The sequence below is a fragment of the Ciona robusta genome, chromosome 5, assembly GCF_009617815.1.
Source record: "Ciona robusta chromosome 5, ASM961781v2".
Taxonomy (NCBI): Eukaryota; Metazoa; Chordata; class Ascidiacea; order Phlebobranchia; family Cionidae; genus Ciona; species Ciona robusta.
The window spans coordinates 991,500-1,010,843 of record NC_143239.1 but is presented as its reverse complement, the minus strand read 5'-3'; the positions used below and the strand labels follow the sequence as shown (position 1 = coordinate 1,010,843).

At 34.1% G+C, this 19,344-nt stretch overlaps 5 protein-coding genes across 5 annotated transcripts; 2 read left to right on the top strand and 3 right to left on the bottom strand.

Moving 5' to 3' along the window:
• Position 1: 1 nt before the first annotated feature.
• LOC149735334 (double-stranded RNA-specific adenosine deaminase-like) lies at positions 2-4,680 on the bottom strand. The gene is made up of 11 exons (XM_089878970.1): positions 4,137-4,680; positions 3,844-4,018; positions 3,172-3,310; positions 2,821-2,995; positions 2,468-2,573; positions 2,271-2,339; positions 1,715-1,893; positions 1,403-1,524; positions 1,030-1,200; positions 676-855; positions 2-595 (listed from the first exon to the last, which is right to left on the bottom strand). The coding sequence occupies exons 1-11, from the start codon at positions 4,216-4,218 to the stop codon at positions 446-448; spliced, it is 1,548 nt and encodes a 515-aa protein (XP_089735096.1). The 5' UTR covers positions 4,219-4,680; the 3' UTR covers positions 2-445.
• A 295-nt stretch (positions 4,681-4,975) lies between these two features.
• LOC149735333 (transmembrane protein 205-like) lies at positions 4,976-7,416 on the top strand. The gene is made up of 4 exons (XM_089878966.1): positions 4,976-5,117; positions 5,206-5,399; positions 5,989-6,155; positions 6,662-7,416. The coding sequence occupies exons 1-4, from the start codon at positions 5,086-5,088 to the stop codon at positions 6,953-6,955; spliced, it is 687 nt and encodes a 228-aa protein (XP_089735092.1). The 5' UTR covers positions 4,976-5,085; the 3' UTR covers positions 6,956-7,416.
• LOC149735332 (DNA replication complex GINS protein SLD5-like) lies at positions 6,839-10,568 on the bottom strand. The gene is made up of 5 exons (XM_089878967.1): positions 10,267-10,568; positions 8,437-8,562; positions 7,905-8,074; positions 7,490-7,578; positions 6,839-7,367 (listed from the first exon to the last, which is right to left on the bottom strand). The coding sequence occupies exons 1-5, from the start codon at positions 10,351-10,353 to the stop codon at positions 7,186-7,188; spliced, it is 654 nt and encodes a 217-aa protein (XP_089735093.1). The 5' UTR covers positions 10,354-10,568; the 3' UTR covers positions 6,839-7,185.
• Positions 10,569-11,034: 466 nt separating this feature from the next.
• Positions 11,035-14,367, top strand: LOC149735331 (uncharacterized). The gene is made up of 7 exons (XM_089878960.1): positions 11,035-11,409; positions 11,656-11,789; positions 12,606-12,740; positions 13,159-13,255; positions 13,453-13,563; positions 13,624-13,660; positions 13,740-14,367. The coding sequence occupies exons 1-7, from the start codon at positions 11,373-11,375 to the stop codon at positions 13,957-13,959; spliced, it is 771 nt and encodes a 256-aa protein (XP_089735086.1). The 5' UTR covers positions 11,035-11,372; the 3' UTR covers positions 13,960-14,367.
• LOC149735330 (uncharacterized) lies at positions 14,259-17,679 on the bottom strand. The gene is made up of 9 exons (XM_089878954.1): positions 17,485-17,679; positions 16,812-16,945; positions 16,471-16,599; positions 16,102-16,228; positions 15,767-15,930; positions 15,312-15,448; positions 15,069-15,151; positions 14,642-14,829; positions 14,259-14,337 (listed from the first exon to the last, which is right to left on the bottom strand). The coding sequence occupies exons 1-9, from the start codon at positions 17,540-17,542 to the stop codon at positions 14,323-14,325; spliced, it is 1,035 nt and encodes a 344-aa protein (XP_089735080.1). The 5' UTR covers positions 17,543-17,679; the 3' UTR covers positions 14,259-14,322.
• Between the last annotated feature and the right edge of the window lie 1,665 nt (positions 17,680-19,344).

The window sequence follows — 19,344 nt, the reverse complement described above, 5'->3', positions numbered from 1 at the left end:
ATTGTTTTTTTGTAACTTGTGTGACCTTGGTGAGAAGTTTAATGACTAACCAATAACCAAGGCATTTAAGAAATTTACTGTAGTGAGCAGATTCAGCAATTACGTAGTATAAATGAATAAAAAATATTTTTTCACATATGCCCACAATGGTAGAACCATCAAGTGTCAGACTCATAGTAGGTTCAGTACTCCGTGCAACAATATTGGTATTTAAAAATGATGTTATGTTAAACTTCCCACACCACCTTGCACATACCTAATTTACTGTCTAGATACTTTGATTAACTACTCAAGTTTGCATCTCACCAAAGTCTACGCTTTCATCATATATTATGAAAAAAAATCATTTTATTCATTTATGTATTTATAAAAAAATTGTTGTCGAACTTAACTAAATTGAGTAGTATAACTTAAACAGTATAGTGGTAACAACAAAAGTTATGAATCATGAAAATTGTGATTCTTCAGGAGGTTTATTCGACCATTTACCAAATCCAGCTTGCTGTAAAGCTTCAAACATTATTCGTTTAACTTTTTGATAATCTGAACAACTTTGTTTTGCTTCTCTGTAGTTAAGGTATTTCACACTACTGAGCTGTAGAAACATATAAATTTTTCCTTGTCTTTGGATAAATAAACCAGTTTTTTGTACAGTAGTTATGTTTTATGTGTTACCTGTTTAAACATTGCATATAATGCACACTTGCTAAGTCTTGACACTGAAGATTGACACCTGCCATTACTTCCATCAATAACTTCAAATTGTTCATCACCGATTGACCAATTCAAACTAAACTCACGAGTTTTCAGTTTCCCTGTTTGCCTCTGAAGCTCTTTTCCACTGACTTTTCCAATCTGTTTAAGGTATGCATACATATAATAAACTAAAACGCGGCAATTATATAATATCACAGTTAATATGGGTGTCTTATACAGTCAATATATACCAAGATTTTAGTCCAAAACACTTTTTTAAGCTTTATGTGTGTGGCCTAACAATTAAAAGCCATTTAAATATTCTTGCAGCACCTTAGGATGATTCACTTTAAACTTGATAGGAATCTTTGTTCCATTATAACAACGCAAGGCTTTGTCAACTCTGCAACACAGTGCTCGTGTCAAATGACCATGGTGGAAGTGGCGGCCAATTGTTATTGTCTCCAGGTAAATTGGTTCAATAAAAGTATTTAACAGAGCGCCCTGGAATAAAAGTTTGCCTATGATGTATATTTTATTTTTAAATGGGCACAACATTATAATAAGCATATATGACATAGCTGTCTACATACAATTTCATATCTAAATAAAAATCTAATATTATTCTGTACTTATATAGCGATATAAGTTGGTTTCTTACATCTTTCACAAACAATTTGATAAAAGTTTTTAGAGTTTCACATACTTGTAAGCCTGCAAAGTTCCATTTTGCTATTTTATCACAGCAAGACATTATTCTTAATCTTTCACTCCTAACCAAACCATCCCATGTTACAATATTATCGGAAGTAGGAATACATCCTTCCCCTGTATGTAATACACGATATGAATGTTTTCTATTTTCATAAAGTATGTTGATTATAAAAACTACATAACATAATATCAAAACATAATTTTGTTGACCGTTTTTTTTATACTAAAACGCTAGTGGATAAAAATTTTTCTAGTTAAAAGTCATGACTAATACACAGTAGTATAGAAGCTAATTAGCAGAAACCTTTTTCAACTTTTGTTCTTAAGATTCCTTGTTTTCTGTTTTCCATAATTGGGTAATGTTTAACATAATTTGATTGATTGGTTTCCACTGAAACATCACTTGTAGAAAATATTGAACCATCCCCACATGGTGTTGTACTGATATATAAGTGGATACCAATGCCGTGTTTCAGTTTTAATCTAGATATAAATAAGTAAACCCAAGGGCTATTACACATGAGATTTTTTAAATTTTATTTTTTATCTTGTGCATTAGGGTGGGGACGAAAGATGGGATACCTTTAGCACATAATATCCAAACACCCTGATCGTGTTTTAAACAATTACCATCAATCTATGAGAGTCATGAAAATATGGTTATGTAATTCTTTAAATGTTCTTTGTTTACTTCAAAATGGCTCGGGAAAATACAAAAAAGAGGTGTTTCATCTTTCCCCATTCTACTATATGTGTTGTTTGAAAAAGGTTCAATGCAAGATGTTAGCATTTGATAAAAAAACAGAAACGAATCAGTAACTCAAACAGCTTGTTTTATAATATGATAGAATGAACCTCACCTGTTGTACTCACCAACTTCAAATATTGTTTTAGTTTTATTCAAATCATTTTGAAAATCAAATATCTGTCTGTGAATATAAAAATATGTTTACAATGTTGATCATGTATTTAATTGGTTCTGCTTCCACATGAAAATTTGTTTGCGAATGTTTAAGTGTTGCATTGAAACAAGCATTGAGAAGAAATAAATACTTACTTATATAAATATCTTAAGAAACTTCTCCTTGCAATTATTTCTGCATGGCAATCATTTACTGTTTCACCGCACAAACTTAGTTGATCTCCAGGCACACATCGATTACCTTGAAACACCATACTATAATTTAAATAGCCTGATGCTCTTGTGATATTTATATTCAAATTAGAATAAATCACACAATATCGCACAAATGGGATGTTAATGTAGTTTAAATTATTTATATGTGGAGACCAACATACCTTATCCATTTCCACTAATGGATCTTTTGCTTTGCTGTCAATTTGAACAGCCTATTAGCAACCAGTTTTATTGATTTTCATTTTATAAACAAATTTAAACTGTCAGTTTACCAGATCCTAAACTGATGACTTCCCATTCCATATTTATACCAACAGTGCGAGTGAGAACAATTCCAGCAATAATTTTTCTTCCCATAATTAATGTTGTTGATCTTTTAAGAAGATCTAAGAATTGTTTGTTGACAAGAAGTCCAACTTGATCATGGATGTTTAAAGTAGAACCTGGCTAAAAACTTGAGTTTCTCGAATTGAACATGGTATGTTAAAATCCAATATCTTTTCTAATTAAACATACACACACTTTTGCCCAGGCAGGTCTTTAAAAGCGAATCCATGAGACATTAAAGGCTGCTTATATTTTAAGTTGCTTTAATTTCTATTACCTTTAACTATTCTACTTACAGATATACAGATGTCTACACAAACTTTGGACTTTAATTGATGCAATACTATTTCAGCAGCTTTTACTTTGGATTCTTTCTTATTACTTCCAATCCCTGCGGGAAATACATCATCTCCAATGCTAAATACTGTGCTAAACCTGCAATGAACTTTAAGTTTTTAACTAAATGAATGAAATTACCTCTTTTATCACATGACTGGGCAATTACAGAATTTAAAACACAGTCTCCTATTTTTCTTTCTGTTCGTATTCCAGTTTAATGTATGTGACTCTTAGGGTGATACTTTCTGCTTTATTTTTGTATGGGTAACAATTAGAACAATTTTTTAGTGATCACTGGGTTGAAAGAAAAGTAATGGATATAAAAGGTCTTGTCCAAAACTACAGAACTCCACATTGGTGGCATCATCAAACCTTAATCCTACAATCCTCTTGTTAAATGGGTGGTCTAATTAATCTGCCATATCGGTGATCAATCTGCTGGTTCCACTACCTTTTAGCATTTAACTACTACAGAAAGTGCCATCAAAACCTGAGGATAACTAGCTATAGTTTTATGTTTGGAGACAGAAATCTTTATGTTAAACTTTTAAGTTAATAAATATTACCTTAATTCCTTGTTACATATCCATATTCATTTACAACAATTGCAGCAACTTAATAAATCTTACATTTGTTTGTGTGAAGCACCTGAACTTGACACTTCACATTTCACCGACAATTGTTTCGATTGTGCATATTCATTTATTACAGATATTGGATTTCTAATATCTGTTTCTATTCTTGGTATAACATAATTCAACTTCATCAACTGTTGTCCTTTCAGTTTTTTTGAAGTAGCATCAGCTATTGTACGGTAAAGGAAAAATAAAGCGTAAATTATATAAAACCTGAATATGAAAAGTCATGCTATTTGCATTGCATTGAAGAACTCCTTCAAAATAATATTGTGTATTTGTGTTACCTTGTGGGTTGCACTTTTTGTGGGCAGAATGTGCGGAGTTGCAAGTAAGATTACATATCTTAGGTTTGTGCAATTTTTGCATGGTTGATGCAAAGAGATTTTAATCTCTTTAAAATTTTCTCTTTAGTTTTTATCTTTTTGGTTGAACTATAATTCACGTGGTTGAAGTTTTAGGTGGCAAATAAAAACTTAAATTCCTCCGTTTTATTAAAGTTCTTTAGTTTAAATTTGACAAATTCGCGCCAATCAAACAAGAGAGCTGAGTTAATTTTTATTGTTTTTTTTTTATTTTTTAGTTACAAATAGCATTGCAAATAGCAAAGTACAGTAGGGAGGGGGAAGATGGAACATATTTTCTCGTCTTATGTAGTATTAAACAAAGAACATTTAAAGTATTATAAAACTATATCCTCGCGACTCTTAGACCGTTTTTAATTGTTTAAAACACGATCCGTATATTTGGATATTATGAGCCAAAAATGTCCCAAACCCACTCTGCATTATAAACCCAACAGGTCGTGTTGTTTCAACGTTTTACCACAGACGTGTGCGTACGTGCTGATTTACACGACCCGTCAAGCATAAAGCGAGTAGCAACGAAGAGTGAAAGTCAGATAAAGGCGCCGATGTTAAAGAGCGTGGAAGTGCACGCCTGTGGTTATGAAACAGAGCGTAACATATAAACAATGAATGGTGGGCAGTGGCTCACGTTTGTTGTCGCCGCTCATTTCCTATAAATCGTTGCCTAGAAAGGTACATGGTGGGGCAGATTGTTTTGTAATACAACAATTAAAAGTGTTTTACGACACTAACACATTATCTGTATATAATAGCACTACGTTATGTTTTATGAATGTTTACTGTGGCGTTTTATTTTAATTTAGAATTTTAGACTTGTGTAGCAGCGAAGTTTTGCATAGAACATTTTATTCTGCTGACCCTGGGAAACATGTTCGTTGAAAAAGACAGTCTTTACCGCAGGTAAATTAAATTAACCTCTGAATGAATAAAAAACATATGTACTGTTCTTTAATACCGTCAGCTTATGAATAACATTTTATATATGCAGACTTACAAGATTCTGGCATGTGTTTGCTGCATTGGCACTGCTCAGTGTGGGTTACATACTGACTCAAAACGATAATGAAAAAGCTGAAATATTAAATCGACGCATTTTAGGAAATGAATTTTATCAAACTTTGGTTTTCCTTCTTTGTTTTGCAATCAATCTTGGTATAACGGTGTGGGTATCTTTCCCAGCAGGTAAAACATAGTCATTTTTGCTGTGCACGTTAATTGTTATGTATTATTAGTCAACAATCAAAATTAAAGTATTACAAAAGTGTATTTATAACCTATACAACAAGGATTTAAGGTTATTAATATGGGAGAAAAATATGGCAAAAAAAATATTTATAAGCGTTGCATAATGTCGTCGCTATCACCATTGTAAGCGAATGTGGCCTTCGGCCATACCTTCGACGACAATTGCTTTAACTTAGTGGTCAATAATGCTTTTATGTACATGGTAGAGCCACAAATTTACGTACATGGTAGAGCCACAAATTTACGTACATGGTAGCGCGGGCACGAGGTGTGGGAACAGAACACTCGTGTTATAAGTTTTATACCGACTGTTGTTTTTTGACCACACAAGTTACATTTATTTTCTTAATTGCTTAAACCCATAGTTGTATACTTGGTGCTGGTAAGGCAACTCCTAGGTTGGTATAGTGACAAGGTGTATGAAATTATCTATGGTATAATGATTATCCTAAATCATAAATACATGGCAATATTGCCATTCATTCATTGTATGTAAAACCTTAATAATTAAATGTTCCGTTTTTAGGTATTATTATGTTTAAAACACTTGATAGACACACTTTCACCAACGTCCAAAGTCGTCTCTTTCCGGTTTATTTCATTATTGTTGGCGTGACTGGATTCGTACAACTGGTTGTGGCGTTGAAACACAAAAGCTTCAGTTTAAGTTCATCAAATCCAGATTTGCTTCTGGTAATATTTTAGTTGTGTAATTAATATGTATTTATTCAGTATAGAAATGTAGAATTAACAAATATGATTTAGTATCAGTAGTAGGCACCGTTGTGTGAGAGTACACACAGTAAAATTATGCTACAACAGCTTAGCCCGTTGTTTCCTAATGAATGTATATTGTGGGGAGGCATAGTAATGTTTTCCAAATAATAAATCTATCAATATTAGTTGTTTTATAACATTTGAATAAATTTATACTTTCCTCAACATTTGCCCTAGTGTTAAGCGCATCTGCCTGTAACCCAGAGGACACAGGATTGAGTCTCAATGCCGCTATCATTGTTGGCTTATGTGTTTTGGGCAAGACGTTTAACGGCAATTGCTTCAACCCGGTGGTCCCTTACTTCCTTATATGTTGTGTAACTGTCAGTCAAAGTTACATAGGTGGTAACTTGTGAGCAGACATGGGGTATATAAAGCAAAACACCCATGCTATATAGCAACTAACATTCATTTTTTTGCAGCTTGCTTGTTTATGTGTGGAGGTGTTAAATGGATTTTTGAATGGTTGTATCTTTGGACCTTACATGTCTGGAATATTGCACAAAAAGATGAGCTTGGAAAGAGAAGAGGGAGTAATTCCACCAATGATTGGTTCCAAGTTGGGAGAAAATAAGGAATATAAAGCTATATGTAAACAGTTTGGAATGGTACATGGTTTGTCAACCATAGTTAATTTATTGGCATTTTCTGGCAGTATTTACGTGCTTTACTACATCTCATTGGAAGTGCATTTGCTAGCAGAGCACTGTAGTTAAAAAAGTTGACACAAAGTTTTAAGAGTATGTCCTGTTGTAATTGATATTGATAACAAAACATTTGTATGGTTTTGGCCAAGGAACATACATCATAAGAAAACTATCACTAGTGCAGTCTGTATTTATAAATCTACATCTGCACTGTGTGCAATACGCATGCATGTGAACAATCAAGTTATTGATGATTATCATTTTCCTAAATTTTGTTCTACAATTTTGTACATAGTGTTTTAAATTAACGAAACAGTTTGATTTTCAACCAAGTTTTCAATAAGTTTGTATCTCATTATATGCTGTGCATCAACTTCCAAATCTATTTTATCTTCATTTTGTACATCAGTTTCACAATCCACTATAATTCCTTCTTCTGCCTTATTTACTCGCAGAAATACGTAGTGATCCAGATTTGGAACTGTATAATAATGTAAATAAATCATAAAGACATCAAATGTCACTAAAAATCATGTCTCAAGTTGTAGAAATATATGTTTGTGAACTTATTTTATTTGTAAATAATGTTAAAAAATTACTTACCAGAATCTTCTAGATTTAAGGTTTGTAAATTCTTCGGCATGTGTTTTAGAGCACTTGCTGTTAAATGAGAAGTTACACCTGATGTTAACCTGTAACAATTTAAAAAGAAGTATAATTAAAATATATTTAAATAAATGTAACTTTTTTATTCTAGAATAACAGACCTTCAAAAGTTTCATACACATGCCTGAATACCAGTTGCCGTTTTAGGCTGTTTCTATTTTTATATGGCTGAGTGGCTGATTGATCAACCCAATGCTATTAGTTACAGGGTCGAGTTCATTCAGTTTCCAAGGACACACAAGGTAGCAGTGTTAAACCTACAAGACCGGTGCTCTATCCATGTACTATTATAAAACTAATATTTAGATGTCCAACTAGACTTGCAAATTAATACTTAAAGCAAACTACTTACTCTTTGGCAAACATAAATTCTTCAGGTGAAAGTCGTGAAACAGAAGGACCATCTGAGGACTCCTTTTTAATTAAGTAAGCTGCATGCTTTTCAATCTTCTCAAGTCGACATCGAAGGTAACTACTCAGTACATATCTAATTCTATCCAGTTCCAATTGGTGTAAGCTCACCTTAAAATGACCCAGTGGTTAGCCAACCTTCCTTTAGCCAACAGAATAAGGTCTTGAAACTTAATTTTGCCAAGACTGTGTGCATATTAAGCATTCTTGGGAAAGATATTTAACAGCAAATCCATTTCAGTCGACCCTAATGGTTTGTGTAAACAGTTAACCATAAACTCAAAAAATACAAAAATAATCACCATGTGCTTAAACCTTGGTACCCTACATAAATATCAGAAGAGCTTAAGCTCTAACTCATTTATAGTGGGCAAAAGTATATGATGCCTTTTATGTATGTATGGAAAATAAGCAAAAGATATACAAAATTGCAGTATCCAATTTTGGTAAAGTATAAATCTCTCATTCCACACCTTCAAATCAGTCTTCTTAGCTCGTGCAATATTTTCTTCCATTTCTTGCATTTGTTCCAAGATACACTCGGTAATATCCGTTCGACACAACATTAGGTTTGGAGATAGTCTTTCATTCACCCATATCTGAACATACCATTGTTCAGTTAAGCTGCCTTTGTTTAGTGCTAGTTTTATAAGGTAAAAATATGCAATCCACCTTTTTCCTTGAATCTTCAATATTAAAAGTTTGCTTTTAAATTTTTGTGTGGTTTTGCCCTAATTTATTAAGGGTTAATATAAATTCATTAGACAACAAGGGTTCAGTTTTGACGCTTTTTGCACACTGTACATGGGCACAAAATCTTTGGACTGTATTAAATTGCAAAGCATGATCTCTATTTTTTTAACAGCCAAAACATTTACTGCTCGTGAACAAAAACAAACAATGGACTTGTTAATATTATTATAAAATTTACTTATGCACAGAATCTGAAAACAAATTTGTATCAAAAATGCAGAAATAGATTTATAGTTGTTTGTTTCAATATCAGCCCAAACAATTGATTTCAGCAAAACCATGTCTGCTTGTGGCATATTGTAACAACTTGAGGATGAGTAATGCAAATGTGCATTGTTTGTTGACAAAAATGATCAGAAGTTTCCATATCGTTGATAAAAACTTTTACAGTTGATTTTATTTTAAGGGGGATATAATTATCTACTAATAGAATGTTTAAAAAGGGCACCATAACATAAAACTTATTTAATAAACTTTGTTTAAAAACCTTGATGATTTTTTTATAAATATTGTTTATTGGCTTGTATTCTTTCAAAGAAAAGTTATTTTGTTTGATCTTTATTTTGCTCTGGAGCTTCTGAAATGCCAGTTAAAAATGCAAAATTGAAAACCTTCTACGTTAATACAATTTTAAGGTAAATTTTACATAAATTATGCTTTTGTGTATATTATTCAATTTCCTTTTGGTGCTATATGTTGCTTTTACTGTTATAATAACTATAATCGACTCTTACATTCATAGGCGCCTAACGATACCAACTTGCGGCGATACACTACGTCACAAACGGCATTGTGATGCAATCCATTATCGTAACCTACGTATTGCCTAATCCCAACCTAGGATGTTACATTACCTCACAATCGCCATTGTGATAGAAACAAAGATCGTAGGATATTGCGTGTGCCTGCACCTGCAAGTTTGCCATCTTTCAATACTTTACAACCGCTACTACTGTGTGTATACGTTCAATGTGCTGCCTAACGAGTAATACGAAAGTTAAACCCTAAGTTCCTAACCAGTGCGTAATGTGGGAGTGTGCTAATTACCTTATTAGCTTACGTATGATGTAATAAGTAGTTGACATTTGTAAGTATGAGTTTGCCTAACCTAGACAATCAAAACTTAGGCGCCTATGCTTACATTCCATTCAATAATAATTAACACGTTCTTTGACTGCTTAGTCAACATAGCAAAAAACACTTTTCTACACCAAATTGATTTAATTCCCGTGTTTACCAACACTAAATTAATGCAAAACGTTTTGACACACCGAATAGACAATGTTTTAGTGAAAAATAAATAATACTTTATTTATTTCGTCCTCCTACATGCCAGAACTAAAAGCTTTACTCAGCCACAAACCAGGAATTCTGGACAAACGTAGAACATGAGCCTACTAGATTTGGCCGATCGTACTGTGTAGATTGTCCCGTATCCGAATTCTACATGTGGCACGAAAATGGATACTGTGTAAAGCCATCTTAAGAAAGTAATAATTCCAAACATAAAAACAATTAGTGATATATAGGCTTCAGTCTGTCTGTCCCACCTCTTCAAGTTGTTGAAAAACTTGTTCAGATGTTATTTGCTCTTCTCCCTCTTCAGATACTCCACTGATGTCTAACGTATCATCCATTATTTAAATACTAGGTAAGCTGTGATTAATTTAACAAATATAAAAAGGCTCCCGCTACTCCACTAGCATGTATAGGTAGAGCTGTGGAAACCAGGTCCCTTTAAACCTCTAATCTTTAACAAAGTGGCGCCTTGACAGTGGCTAGCGCGACTACGTCTAACCCAGAGCCATAGAAATACTGAGTAGACTAACCTATTGTTACGTAAAAGACAAATTTAACGGACATTCGTGTTATTAGTACCGTCGTTTACCTGCCACGCGCAGATAAAGCAAGTTACATTCATTTATTCATTCTAATAAACAAAAAGAATAAACAACATAACTTCGTTGGTGGGGAATTCCCCAAGATATTTGGCGCGAAACATAGAAGTCCAACAACATGAACAGTCCGAAATAATACGATTATTTTAACCACAAGTTAAATTGTAGTTTAAGCATTTTTATGATTTGTGATCTACTGTATTCGTTTTAAATGGAGGGGTACGAAAGTCACACCTATAACAATTTAATTTTTCTGTGGTTATGGTATAACAAATACACTTCAATGCAGGTCCCACGTTGATTCAACGCATATTTTTAATGTGCGCATTAAAAGATAACACTTAATGAAGGAACGCTCCGCTTACTTTGTGTTAAAAACAGTTTTCCTCGGTCTCTCTATCCATTGGGGTTAAGCAAGTGAAGTGTTGTTTCTTCCATTTCTACTTTAAGTGTTGTACCGCTTTAATCTTAAAACGCTTGAAATGTAAACAAATTCAACTCACGATTTGTGACGCACTTCCAGAGTGGTGTAGCGCAATCTTTCTCTGTTAGGGTTTGTATACCTTATAAAACTTAAAACCAAATTCGTTTTGATAAACGTCAGGTGATGTTTAGATATGGCTTTCAGCTATGCCCGAAGGCGATAAATAACACAGGCTACAAATATTTATCCTGAGGATTTTGCAAATAACTGGCATTTGACAATTGCTTGTTCATATTAAAGGTCTATAAGGTTTACGGTATTCTGCTGCAGTAAAATGAACGAATTGAAAGATAAAGTTGTTGTAATAACAGGCAAGTACATTAAATTATATTTAGCGATTTATACCAGTCGTTGTCAAAATAACATAATTATTTATTTTCTATTGTTTTTATATAAATATTTAAGTCCTATTGCGGTGGGCTCAGCACCCACGCTTTTATTGGCAGCGTGTGTATTAAAGATTGTCATTTTGTTGCTGATTTCTTTTTTTTCGTTGTATAAAATTATCACGATGTTTTCGACTGTTATCCAAAGAAAAAAATGATTTTTTTTAAAAGGGGCATCTAGTGGGATTGGTGAGGAAATAGCTTACACGTTTGCAAAACAAGGAGCCGCATTAGGTGTGTGTGGTCGAAACAAAGAAAAATTGGGAAAGGTTGCAGAACAGTGTAAAGCACATGGAGCAGGCAAGGTAGGTCATCCAAAAAATACATAGAAATAAGCACCTTTAAAGAACTCCTGTTCATATAGTGGGATGGGGTAAGATGGGACACCTTTTAGTTCTATTTGCTCGTCTCATTTGATAGTAAACAAAGAACATTCAAACAATTACAAAACCGTTTCCTCACGACTTACATAAACCATTGTTAATTGTTTAAAACACCATCAGTATATTTGGAAATATTGTGCTAAAGGTGCCCCGTCTTCCCAAGTGTTGTTGTCTCGCCACGCGTGGGTAATAAAGTTATAGTAAATTGGAAAGTGGGAGAAGCTGAGACATTTTTTCATTATTTTTTACTTGTCCCCATCGGTGTTAAACGAATACAACACTTTTCATTGGCTGAAAAAAACATAATGTTAAGATGCTTATTTTTAATGCTCGATAAACCTTTATAAAATAAAAGTTCCAAAATTTTGTATTTTGCTAATTTGACGCATCAATCAAGTATCGTGGTTTAATGAAAGGTGCAGAAGTACAATAATGGCATCATTCAGAAACCGTAATATTTTTTAATTTTGAAATTTTGGGCTGAAGTCTCCCATCTTTCCCCTCACTACTATATTGTATTTATAAACTTACACAACAAAAACAAAAGAGGCATCTATTCCCTATGGGTGGAGACCAAAAGCAAGGCATGACGAGGACCTCGAATTTATGAAAGAGTTGGCTCATTATTTTTATATAACAAATTGACTTTATATTTCATTTATATTGACAAATTAACTATTTCATGTTGTTATCAAAAAAACTTTAACAATCTTTATCATTCTTACCAAATATTTGCAGGTCATTGAAATTATTGGTGATTTGATGAAGTTGAATGATATAGATCAAATGGTTGAGGAGGTCGTATCAAAACTGGGTGACATTGATGTTCTTATCAATAACTGTGGTGCAATTGTGAACGGAGGAATTGAAACGGTGGGCATTAAATGTCATAATATACATTTTATTTATACAGTAGGGTGGGGAAGGATGGGACATCTTTTAACTTTATTTCCTTGTCCCTTAAGTAGTAAACGAAGAAAATTCAAAGAATTATAAAACTATCCCCACGACTTCCAAGGTCCGTTGTGAACTAAATAAATTGTTAATTCTTTAAAACAAGGTCAGGATATTTGAATATTATGTGCTAAAGGTGTCCCATCTTTCCCCACCCTACTATATTACCAATACGGGAACAAATAGCATATTCATGAGAAAATACGGGAATTGAACAACCGTTACATATATTGGATAAAATTCTACAATAAATAGGTAGTTATATACAATGGGCGATAGTTAAAGCAAACTTAGTGGATTCCAACCTTACGAATAATTATCCGTTAATTTTGTATAGCCAAATGTGGAGGACTTCGACAAAATATTTCATGTTAATGTTCGAGCACCGTTTTATCTCACTCAAAAATGCGTTCCACATCTTAAGAAAACGAAAGGTATATATATTACGTCATCCTACGTTTGTCACGAATATAGTGTTTAATATAAACATCATTTTGTTTCAAAGAACGGGCGTTGATTAGATACAAATAAATAAAATATGGTTATATGTTAATGCACGTTTTATGAAGGCTAACAATTTGACCATATATCTTTGACTTGAACACATTGCATAATCTCCCCCATATTGCAGGTTGCGTTGTGAATATATCAACTCTCCTAACAAAGATATGTGAAACAAACAACTTGCTTTACAGCATGGCAAAATGTTCGATTGATCACTTTACCAAGTCTACTGCTCTTGGTAAGCTAACATTTACATAATTATCAATTAATTTTAATGCACACTTCAATTTGTTTTTAGAGCTTGCAAAATATGACATACGTGTGAATAGCGTCAAGTAAGTATTGTCGTTAAAGTTTTCATTCATTTAAGTTACTCACACCCTTCACGTTAAGATAACCACACCTGTTTTACAGCCCAGCGGTAGTGCTGACTCCGATATTACAACAAATGTTTAGTCCGGAAAAGCTTTCTGAAGTCCTTGGTGAAGTTGGTCCAATGCATCCTCTTGGAAGCAAATGCTTGTCAACACAAGAGATTGCCGATACTGTAATCTTCCTCTCAACATCCGGAGCAAGATGCATCACCGGAACCTGCCTTCTTGCAGACAGAGGAAGGGGCGTGTTTGGTAAATAAGTTGCACTTCGAGCGTATAAGATCGCATCAAAAAATATACTAGACTTGCATATACAAACTGATTGAGTCGTGTCTGGCCTATATACACATCTGCAAAGACTCGCAAACAAACATAACGCCGCCCAACCGGCCATAAAGTCTAGTACTTGATTGTTTGGTTACGGCCACATACTGTCACAACATTTTAAAATGTCGTCCTTGTAGTCAGATTCATTTAGATGTCTATCTCGTTTTAAAATGCATTACTATAAGGCCTTAAATCTAACTAATTTTAGTATATTCATACCAAACAAACTCAGTCACGATTTTTTATTTTTTTTATTCACGCATTGTAATGGCGTGTCAAGTGATGCAGTTCTTCTTTTAATTGCTGCTTGTCTGTAATAAAATATTTCATAAATCTTGGAACTTCTTTGTGGTAACGTAACAAAACGAAACTTGCTTTGAAGTTATCCAATCAAAAACATCGCTATTGTGGTCAAAAACCGCTGTGGGTTCGTTTAACATTTTAATATTTGCAAGTAACACTGGTTATATATACGGACTCAGTGTCTACAATTTACTTGGCGGTGTTTGTTATTCTTGTGTAACTGGTTAAGAAATCGCTAATATATTGGAACCGGTAAAAGCACCAAGCAAAGTGACTTAATAAAGTTATCATCAAAACAACCAAAATAGTTACCCCGCATGGTGGCGCTACGTTAGCAGCCCAATCGCAGTAATTGTTTGCTGCATCAAAAACGAGGCCATCGTAACCACATGACCTGTGATAAGTCAGTGGGTTACCAGCAACACATTCATAGTACATGGAGCAATCATCTGGATCGGGATAAAGACCAGGTGATTTTCCAGCGCAATCAAATGGAGGAGCTGTGTATGGAATACGAAATTTTGTAAATTATTTTGATATGGCTCATGAAGGCACATGTAATAAACTATAAACGTTTACTTAAATTTTTTTTTCGGCGTGAATATAAACTCATTCACTTGCATATCTTTAAACAAGCATATTAAAACAGGTATCACACAATAGGGTAGGGGAAGACGGGACAGCTTTAGCACATAGTATCTAAATATGCAGCACATAATAAAAGTACGAAACAACTTACACTGGACAACCAATAGGACAGAAGACCTGTCTGTCTCCAATTCGACGTTAGAGGCGGTAGAGAGCGATACCTCGCACCAGTATCTGTTTATGGAAGAGAATTTTATTTCCAATTTTATTGTACTATTTTGAGATTCAAAACAATTCACTTAATAAACGTAATTCAGGTCATTACGCACCAATAGCTTACTCCTTCTACTAAGTAGGACATGACGATTTACATTTGAGAATAAAAATTGCATACCTTCCAGCGTTTTCCATATCGGTAGTGGGAATATGAAGTGAAAGGAAAAGGTCGATGTACATCTCAGTAAATCCGGCTTCCATTTCTACTTGTTGACTGTTTAAATCAAATGTTCCTATTTTCGAGTAAGTTCCAATCTGCAACAAACAAAACAAGTTGAAATATATTTTTTCGAGTACACTAAAATACTAATGAGTAAACGCTACCTACACTCACGTGAAGACTCAACGACAGTTTTGTGAGTATAATTATATACTTGTATTTTTTGCAGTGTTAAATATCCTACCTAAGAACACACACGCCCGTAATGGTATAGCATCGACCCGAACCCGTAAACTCTATATAGGCTCAAGACAACATCGCTTTATCAGCGGTTTTTAAAAAAGAGCCAGCACCTTAATTTGTAAAAACTTTTTAAAAAAATTGAAGTTGTGAAACATTGAATTATTTCAAACCTCGGTGTAGGTGAAGTTTTCGCTGTCTGGAAGATGGAAAGGTCCTTCGTACCACGTCACTGTATCAAATGTTGCGTCACCGACACACGTTAGAGTTGCGAAATCGCCCACACTGACAGTTACGCTCGCATCCGTTTTGAAAGAGGTCGCGTAATCTTTCTGTCCTGGTGTTAATAGTGTTGGTAACAAAGAACGTGCAGACTTTGATAAAACATTTATTTTTGTGGTAAGTATGCCCACTCTGGTGTCCCAATGAATTGTTATAGTTATTTCTAAATTAAAACCCATTTAGTTCGATAAAACCAGAAGGAGTATACACAGACCGTTACACTTACCATCAACCATGAGTGCCAAACCATCGGCGTCAGTTCCTTCTTGTTGCCTTCCTGACCATTCGGCAACCATGCACCAGTATCGTCCTTCATCTTGAGGTGTTACATAATTTAACTGAATGGAGGGTTCCTGAAAGCAAACAATACAGGTAATGCTAATAATTATCACTGTGTTCATCAAGGTTTAAATTTGGCTTTTTACAAAAACTGAAACCTTTCGCCAGATAAACGTGGCAGGTGTACGTGTACAAACACTATCGCCTTGTTTATTAGTGTTGAAGTAAAGAAATATGAGTCAATACTTGGATTTCTGTTTATTGTAAAACTGTTAAGGAATTTATATCGTACGTCCAAATATTCGTTATAGCTCACCTTTAAATCGGCCACTGATGCTCTTCCATAGTAGTTACCAAAGAACTGACGATATTCTCCCAAAGTTTCGTTCCAATAACGGAATCCCTTGAATATAACCTCCGCATTCGGGTCGTCCACACTTACACCCTGTTAGATAAATTGCCATGGCACACGTTACGCAGCTTTTCTAAATTCACATCGTGGTCGAGTAAAACAAAGTCTCAACGGATAGGTTGCTGTTTATGACACATATATATATATAGCCTACCCTGCAAATTGGTATCATGAAATCTGTTACAATAGTTTAACATTAAATGTGCTACTTTTCCTATTAGACTAAACGTTATTTGGCTTAATACCTTGATCCAGTAAATAATTGGAGGTTGGTCTTCATTAGGTTCCATTGTATACGAACATGGGAGGGTCACAGCATTGCCAGAACTAGCATATGTTGCGTAGCTGTTTACAGTGACTGTAGTCACGATTGTACCGTCTGTTGAAATTTATATTTAAAATATCAGCTGGTCATTTTAGTACTGTGGTGTAAGATGAGACAGCTTTAGCACCCAATATCTTAATATCCTGATTGTATTTAAATAACTAACAACGGTTCATGAGAGTCGTAAGAATACGGTTTTAAAATTCTTTTGAATGTTTACTACCAAATATTACGATAAAATAAAATGAAAATGTGTCCTATCTTGCCTCATGCCGGTGTATTTATACTGTTTAATATTTTTAGTTAAAAATTAAAGATTATTACAAATATATAGTAGGATAGGGGAATATGGGACACCTTTTTCATTTTATTTTCCCGTCCCATTCGGTATAGTAAACAAGGAACATTCAAAGAATTATTAAACCTTATGCTCACAACTTCGGTAGACCGTTGGTAACTGTTTAAAGCACGATCAAATTAATTGAATATTATGTGCTAAAGATGTCCCATCTTCCCGATCCTACTATATAATGATTATGACATTTAGCCCGACGTATAAAGGTATAACTTCAACATTTGATAATAATACTTACACGCGGCACCGACGAATAAAAGTAGAAGCAGAAGTTTCATGGTTGCTAATATCTGCATGAGAAATAAATTTAAACCTTGTTAAATAGTTAGGTATTAAATGTGAAGAAATTAGAACATAATTTTTTCAAAATTTCATCTCCTTGTATTTAATAAAAAATCCTGGTGCGGAATGGCGCATCAAGAGTTCTGGTATCACTTGCAGGTTGTCGCTTGAAGGCGATTCTTATTTATACTGATCCGTGTCGCACCTGTGACTTTCCCGCAGTCGGACATATGTGTCAGCAATATTTAACACACTCGGGTAATTAGGACGTTTCACACGAAAGATCGCCAAAGTAAACACTTGATGATCTATTCGGGAACGTTCTCAATTGCCTTGACGTCATTGCAGCAAGTGGTACAAATAACAGTTTTGTAATTGACGAGATAAGCCGTAGTTGCTCAATATATTTGACCTGTCTTCAAATCATCAAGACAACATTTGGTATGTTCATAGTTCATTTTTATAAAACAAGTGATATAAATTTGCAGCTTTCTTAATTCCCATGATTAAGACTTCCCATAAAATATTGTTTGTTTACCATCTAAGAAGGTTTGTATTTTTAAAAGAATAGTTGAAATAAATGCTCACTCTTTGTGAAAATATAGGAACAAATGTAAAATGTTGAATTTGTTGTATAGCTTTTTCTATTGAACGAAACTACATACCAGCAACGCTGTGGCAAATTGGTTAGCGCGCATATAGGTGCCTTTAGCCCAGAGTTTTCATGATCAAAACTCGATGGGGTGTGTGTGTCTTCGGGCAAAAAACTTAACGGCAATTGCCCAAACCTATTGGTTCAATATGGCTTTTCTAATTCTAAATTGTCTGCTAAACATTAACATGTAGAAACCGGGGTCGTGAAATATTCGCTCCGAATGATTATTTGTACCGGGCGCTAATGCGCATGCTTCGAGACGCTACTTCGCGAGATCGGAACCCATTACAATACGAGCTGTAATTAATACGTACCGACTGAAAAAAGTTGCGGGGGAAATGTAACTTTTTTTCTTTTTTTAGATAAGAATAACATGCCAGTGACCTACATAGATGCATGTGCAAGTTATATTTTCGCAAAAATATTTGAAAATGTAATGCTCATATGGTTCAAGTTATAACTATACTTTTTATATATATTTAACACCCATCCCCGCACTTTTTAAAGAAAATAGTGTTTTATTTTTTAAGTATTACGTATAGCGCTATAGCATATTTAAAGCTGGATCGGTAGACAATTTTATAAATATGTTTTTTATTACGAATATTAATATTTATATAGTAGAGTGGGGTAAGATGGGACACCTTGTTTTCTCGTCCGATTTGGTAGTAAACAAACAACCTTCAAAGAATTATAAAACTGTAATCTCGCGACTTTCATGGACGATTGGTAATTGTTTAAAAACACGATCCGAAAATTTGGACATTATGTGGTAAATATGTGTCCCGTCCACCTCGCCCTGCCATGTTTAATATTTTCGAATTATTAAAATTTATACTGCTGGGGTCTAGTTAGTGCAGTGCAAAAATTTTGTGTTAGTAGCACGAGTGGAAGGTTTCGAAAGTGGCCGCCATAATTTTTGTATTCTATATAAGATCATGGTCAACCAGCACCTTAAGTTATAAGTAAAATGTGCTTATTAAACTAGAACAAAATAGTATTGTTAGTGGTATTTATTTTTTTCTAGGCTACAAATAACATACCAACTCAGTTCTGCTGTAATCAAAAACTAAAGTAAACGTCGTGTATGGAACGTTTTCAAAGGAGGGTCGTATAAATTTGAACCGGGTGGTCACTGCATTTGTTCCGACATGCGCAGTA

Coding starts and splice junctions, on each gene's coding strand:
- LOC149735334 (XM_089878970.1), bottom strand. CDS start 4,218: ATGCAAAAATTGCACAAACCTAAGATATGTAATCTTACTTGCAACTCC. Junction 4,019..4,136: donor CAAAAAGTGCAACCCACAAG/GTAACACAAATA, acceptor ACCGTACAATAG/CTGATGCTACTTCAAAAAAA. Junction 2,340..2,467: donor TTCTTAAGATATTTATATAA/GTAAGTATTTAT, acceptor TTATATTCACAG/ACAGATATTTGATTTTCAAA.
- LOC149735333 (XM_089878966.1), top strand. CDS start 5,086: ATGTTCGTTGAAAAAGACAGTCTTTACCGCAG. Junction 5,400..5,988: donor GTGGGTATCTTTCCCAGCAG/GTAAAACATAGT, acceptor TTCCGTTTTTAG/GTATTATTATGTTTAAAACA. Junction 6,156..6,661: donor CAAATCCAGATTTGCTTCTG/GTAATATTTTAG, acceptor ATTTTTTTGCAG/CTTGCTTGTTTATGTGTGGA.
- LOC149735332 (XM_089878967.1), bottom strand. CDS start 10,353: ATGGATGATACGTTAGACATCAGTGGAGTATCTGAAGAGGGAGAAGAG. Junction 8,075..8,436: donor CTAAGAAGACTGATTTGAAG/GTGTGGAATGAG, acceptor GGTCATTTTAAG/GTGAGCTTACACCAATTGGA. Junction 7,368..7,489: donor CTTAAATCTAGAAGATTCTG/GTAAGTAATTTT, acceptor ATTATTATACAG/TTCCAAATCTGGATCACTAC.
- LOC149735331 (XM_089878960.1), top strand. CDS start 11,373: ATGAACGAATTGAAAGATAAAGTTGTTGTAATAACAG. Junction 11,410..11,655: donor TAAAGTTGTTGTAATAACAG/GCAAGTACATTA, acceptor TTTTTTTAAAAG/GGGCATCTAGTGGGATTGGT. Junction 13,256..13,452: donor ACATCTTAAGAAAACGAAAG/GTATATATATTA, acceptor CCCATATTGCAG/GTTGCGTTGTGAATATATCA.
- LOC149735330 (XM_089878954.1), bottom strand. CDS start 17,542: ATGCAGATATTAGCAACCATGAAACTTCTGCTTCTACTTTTATTCGTC. Junction 16,600..16,811: donor CAATTATTTACTGGATCAAG/GTATTAAGCCAA, acceptor TTTATCTAACAG/GGTGTAAGTGTGGACGACCC. Junction 15,931..16,101: donor TTTGGCACTCATGGTTGATG/GTAAGTGTAACG, acceptor TATTAACACCAG/GACAGAAAGATTACGCGACC.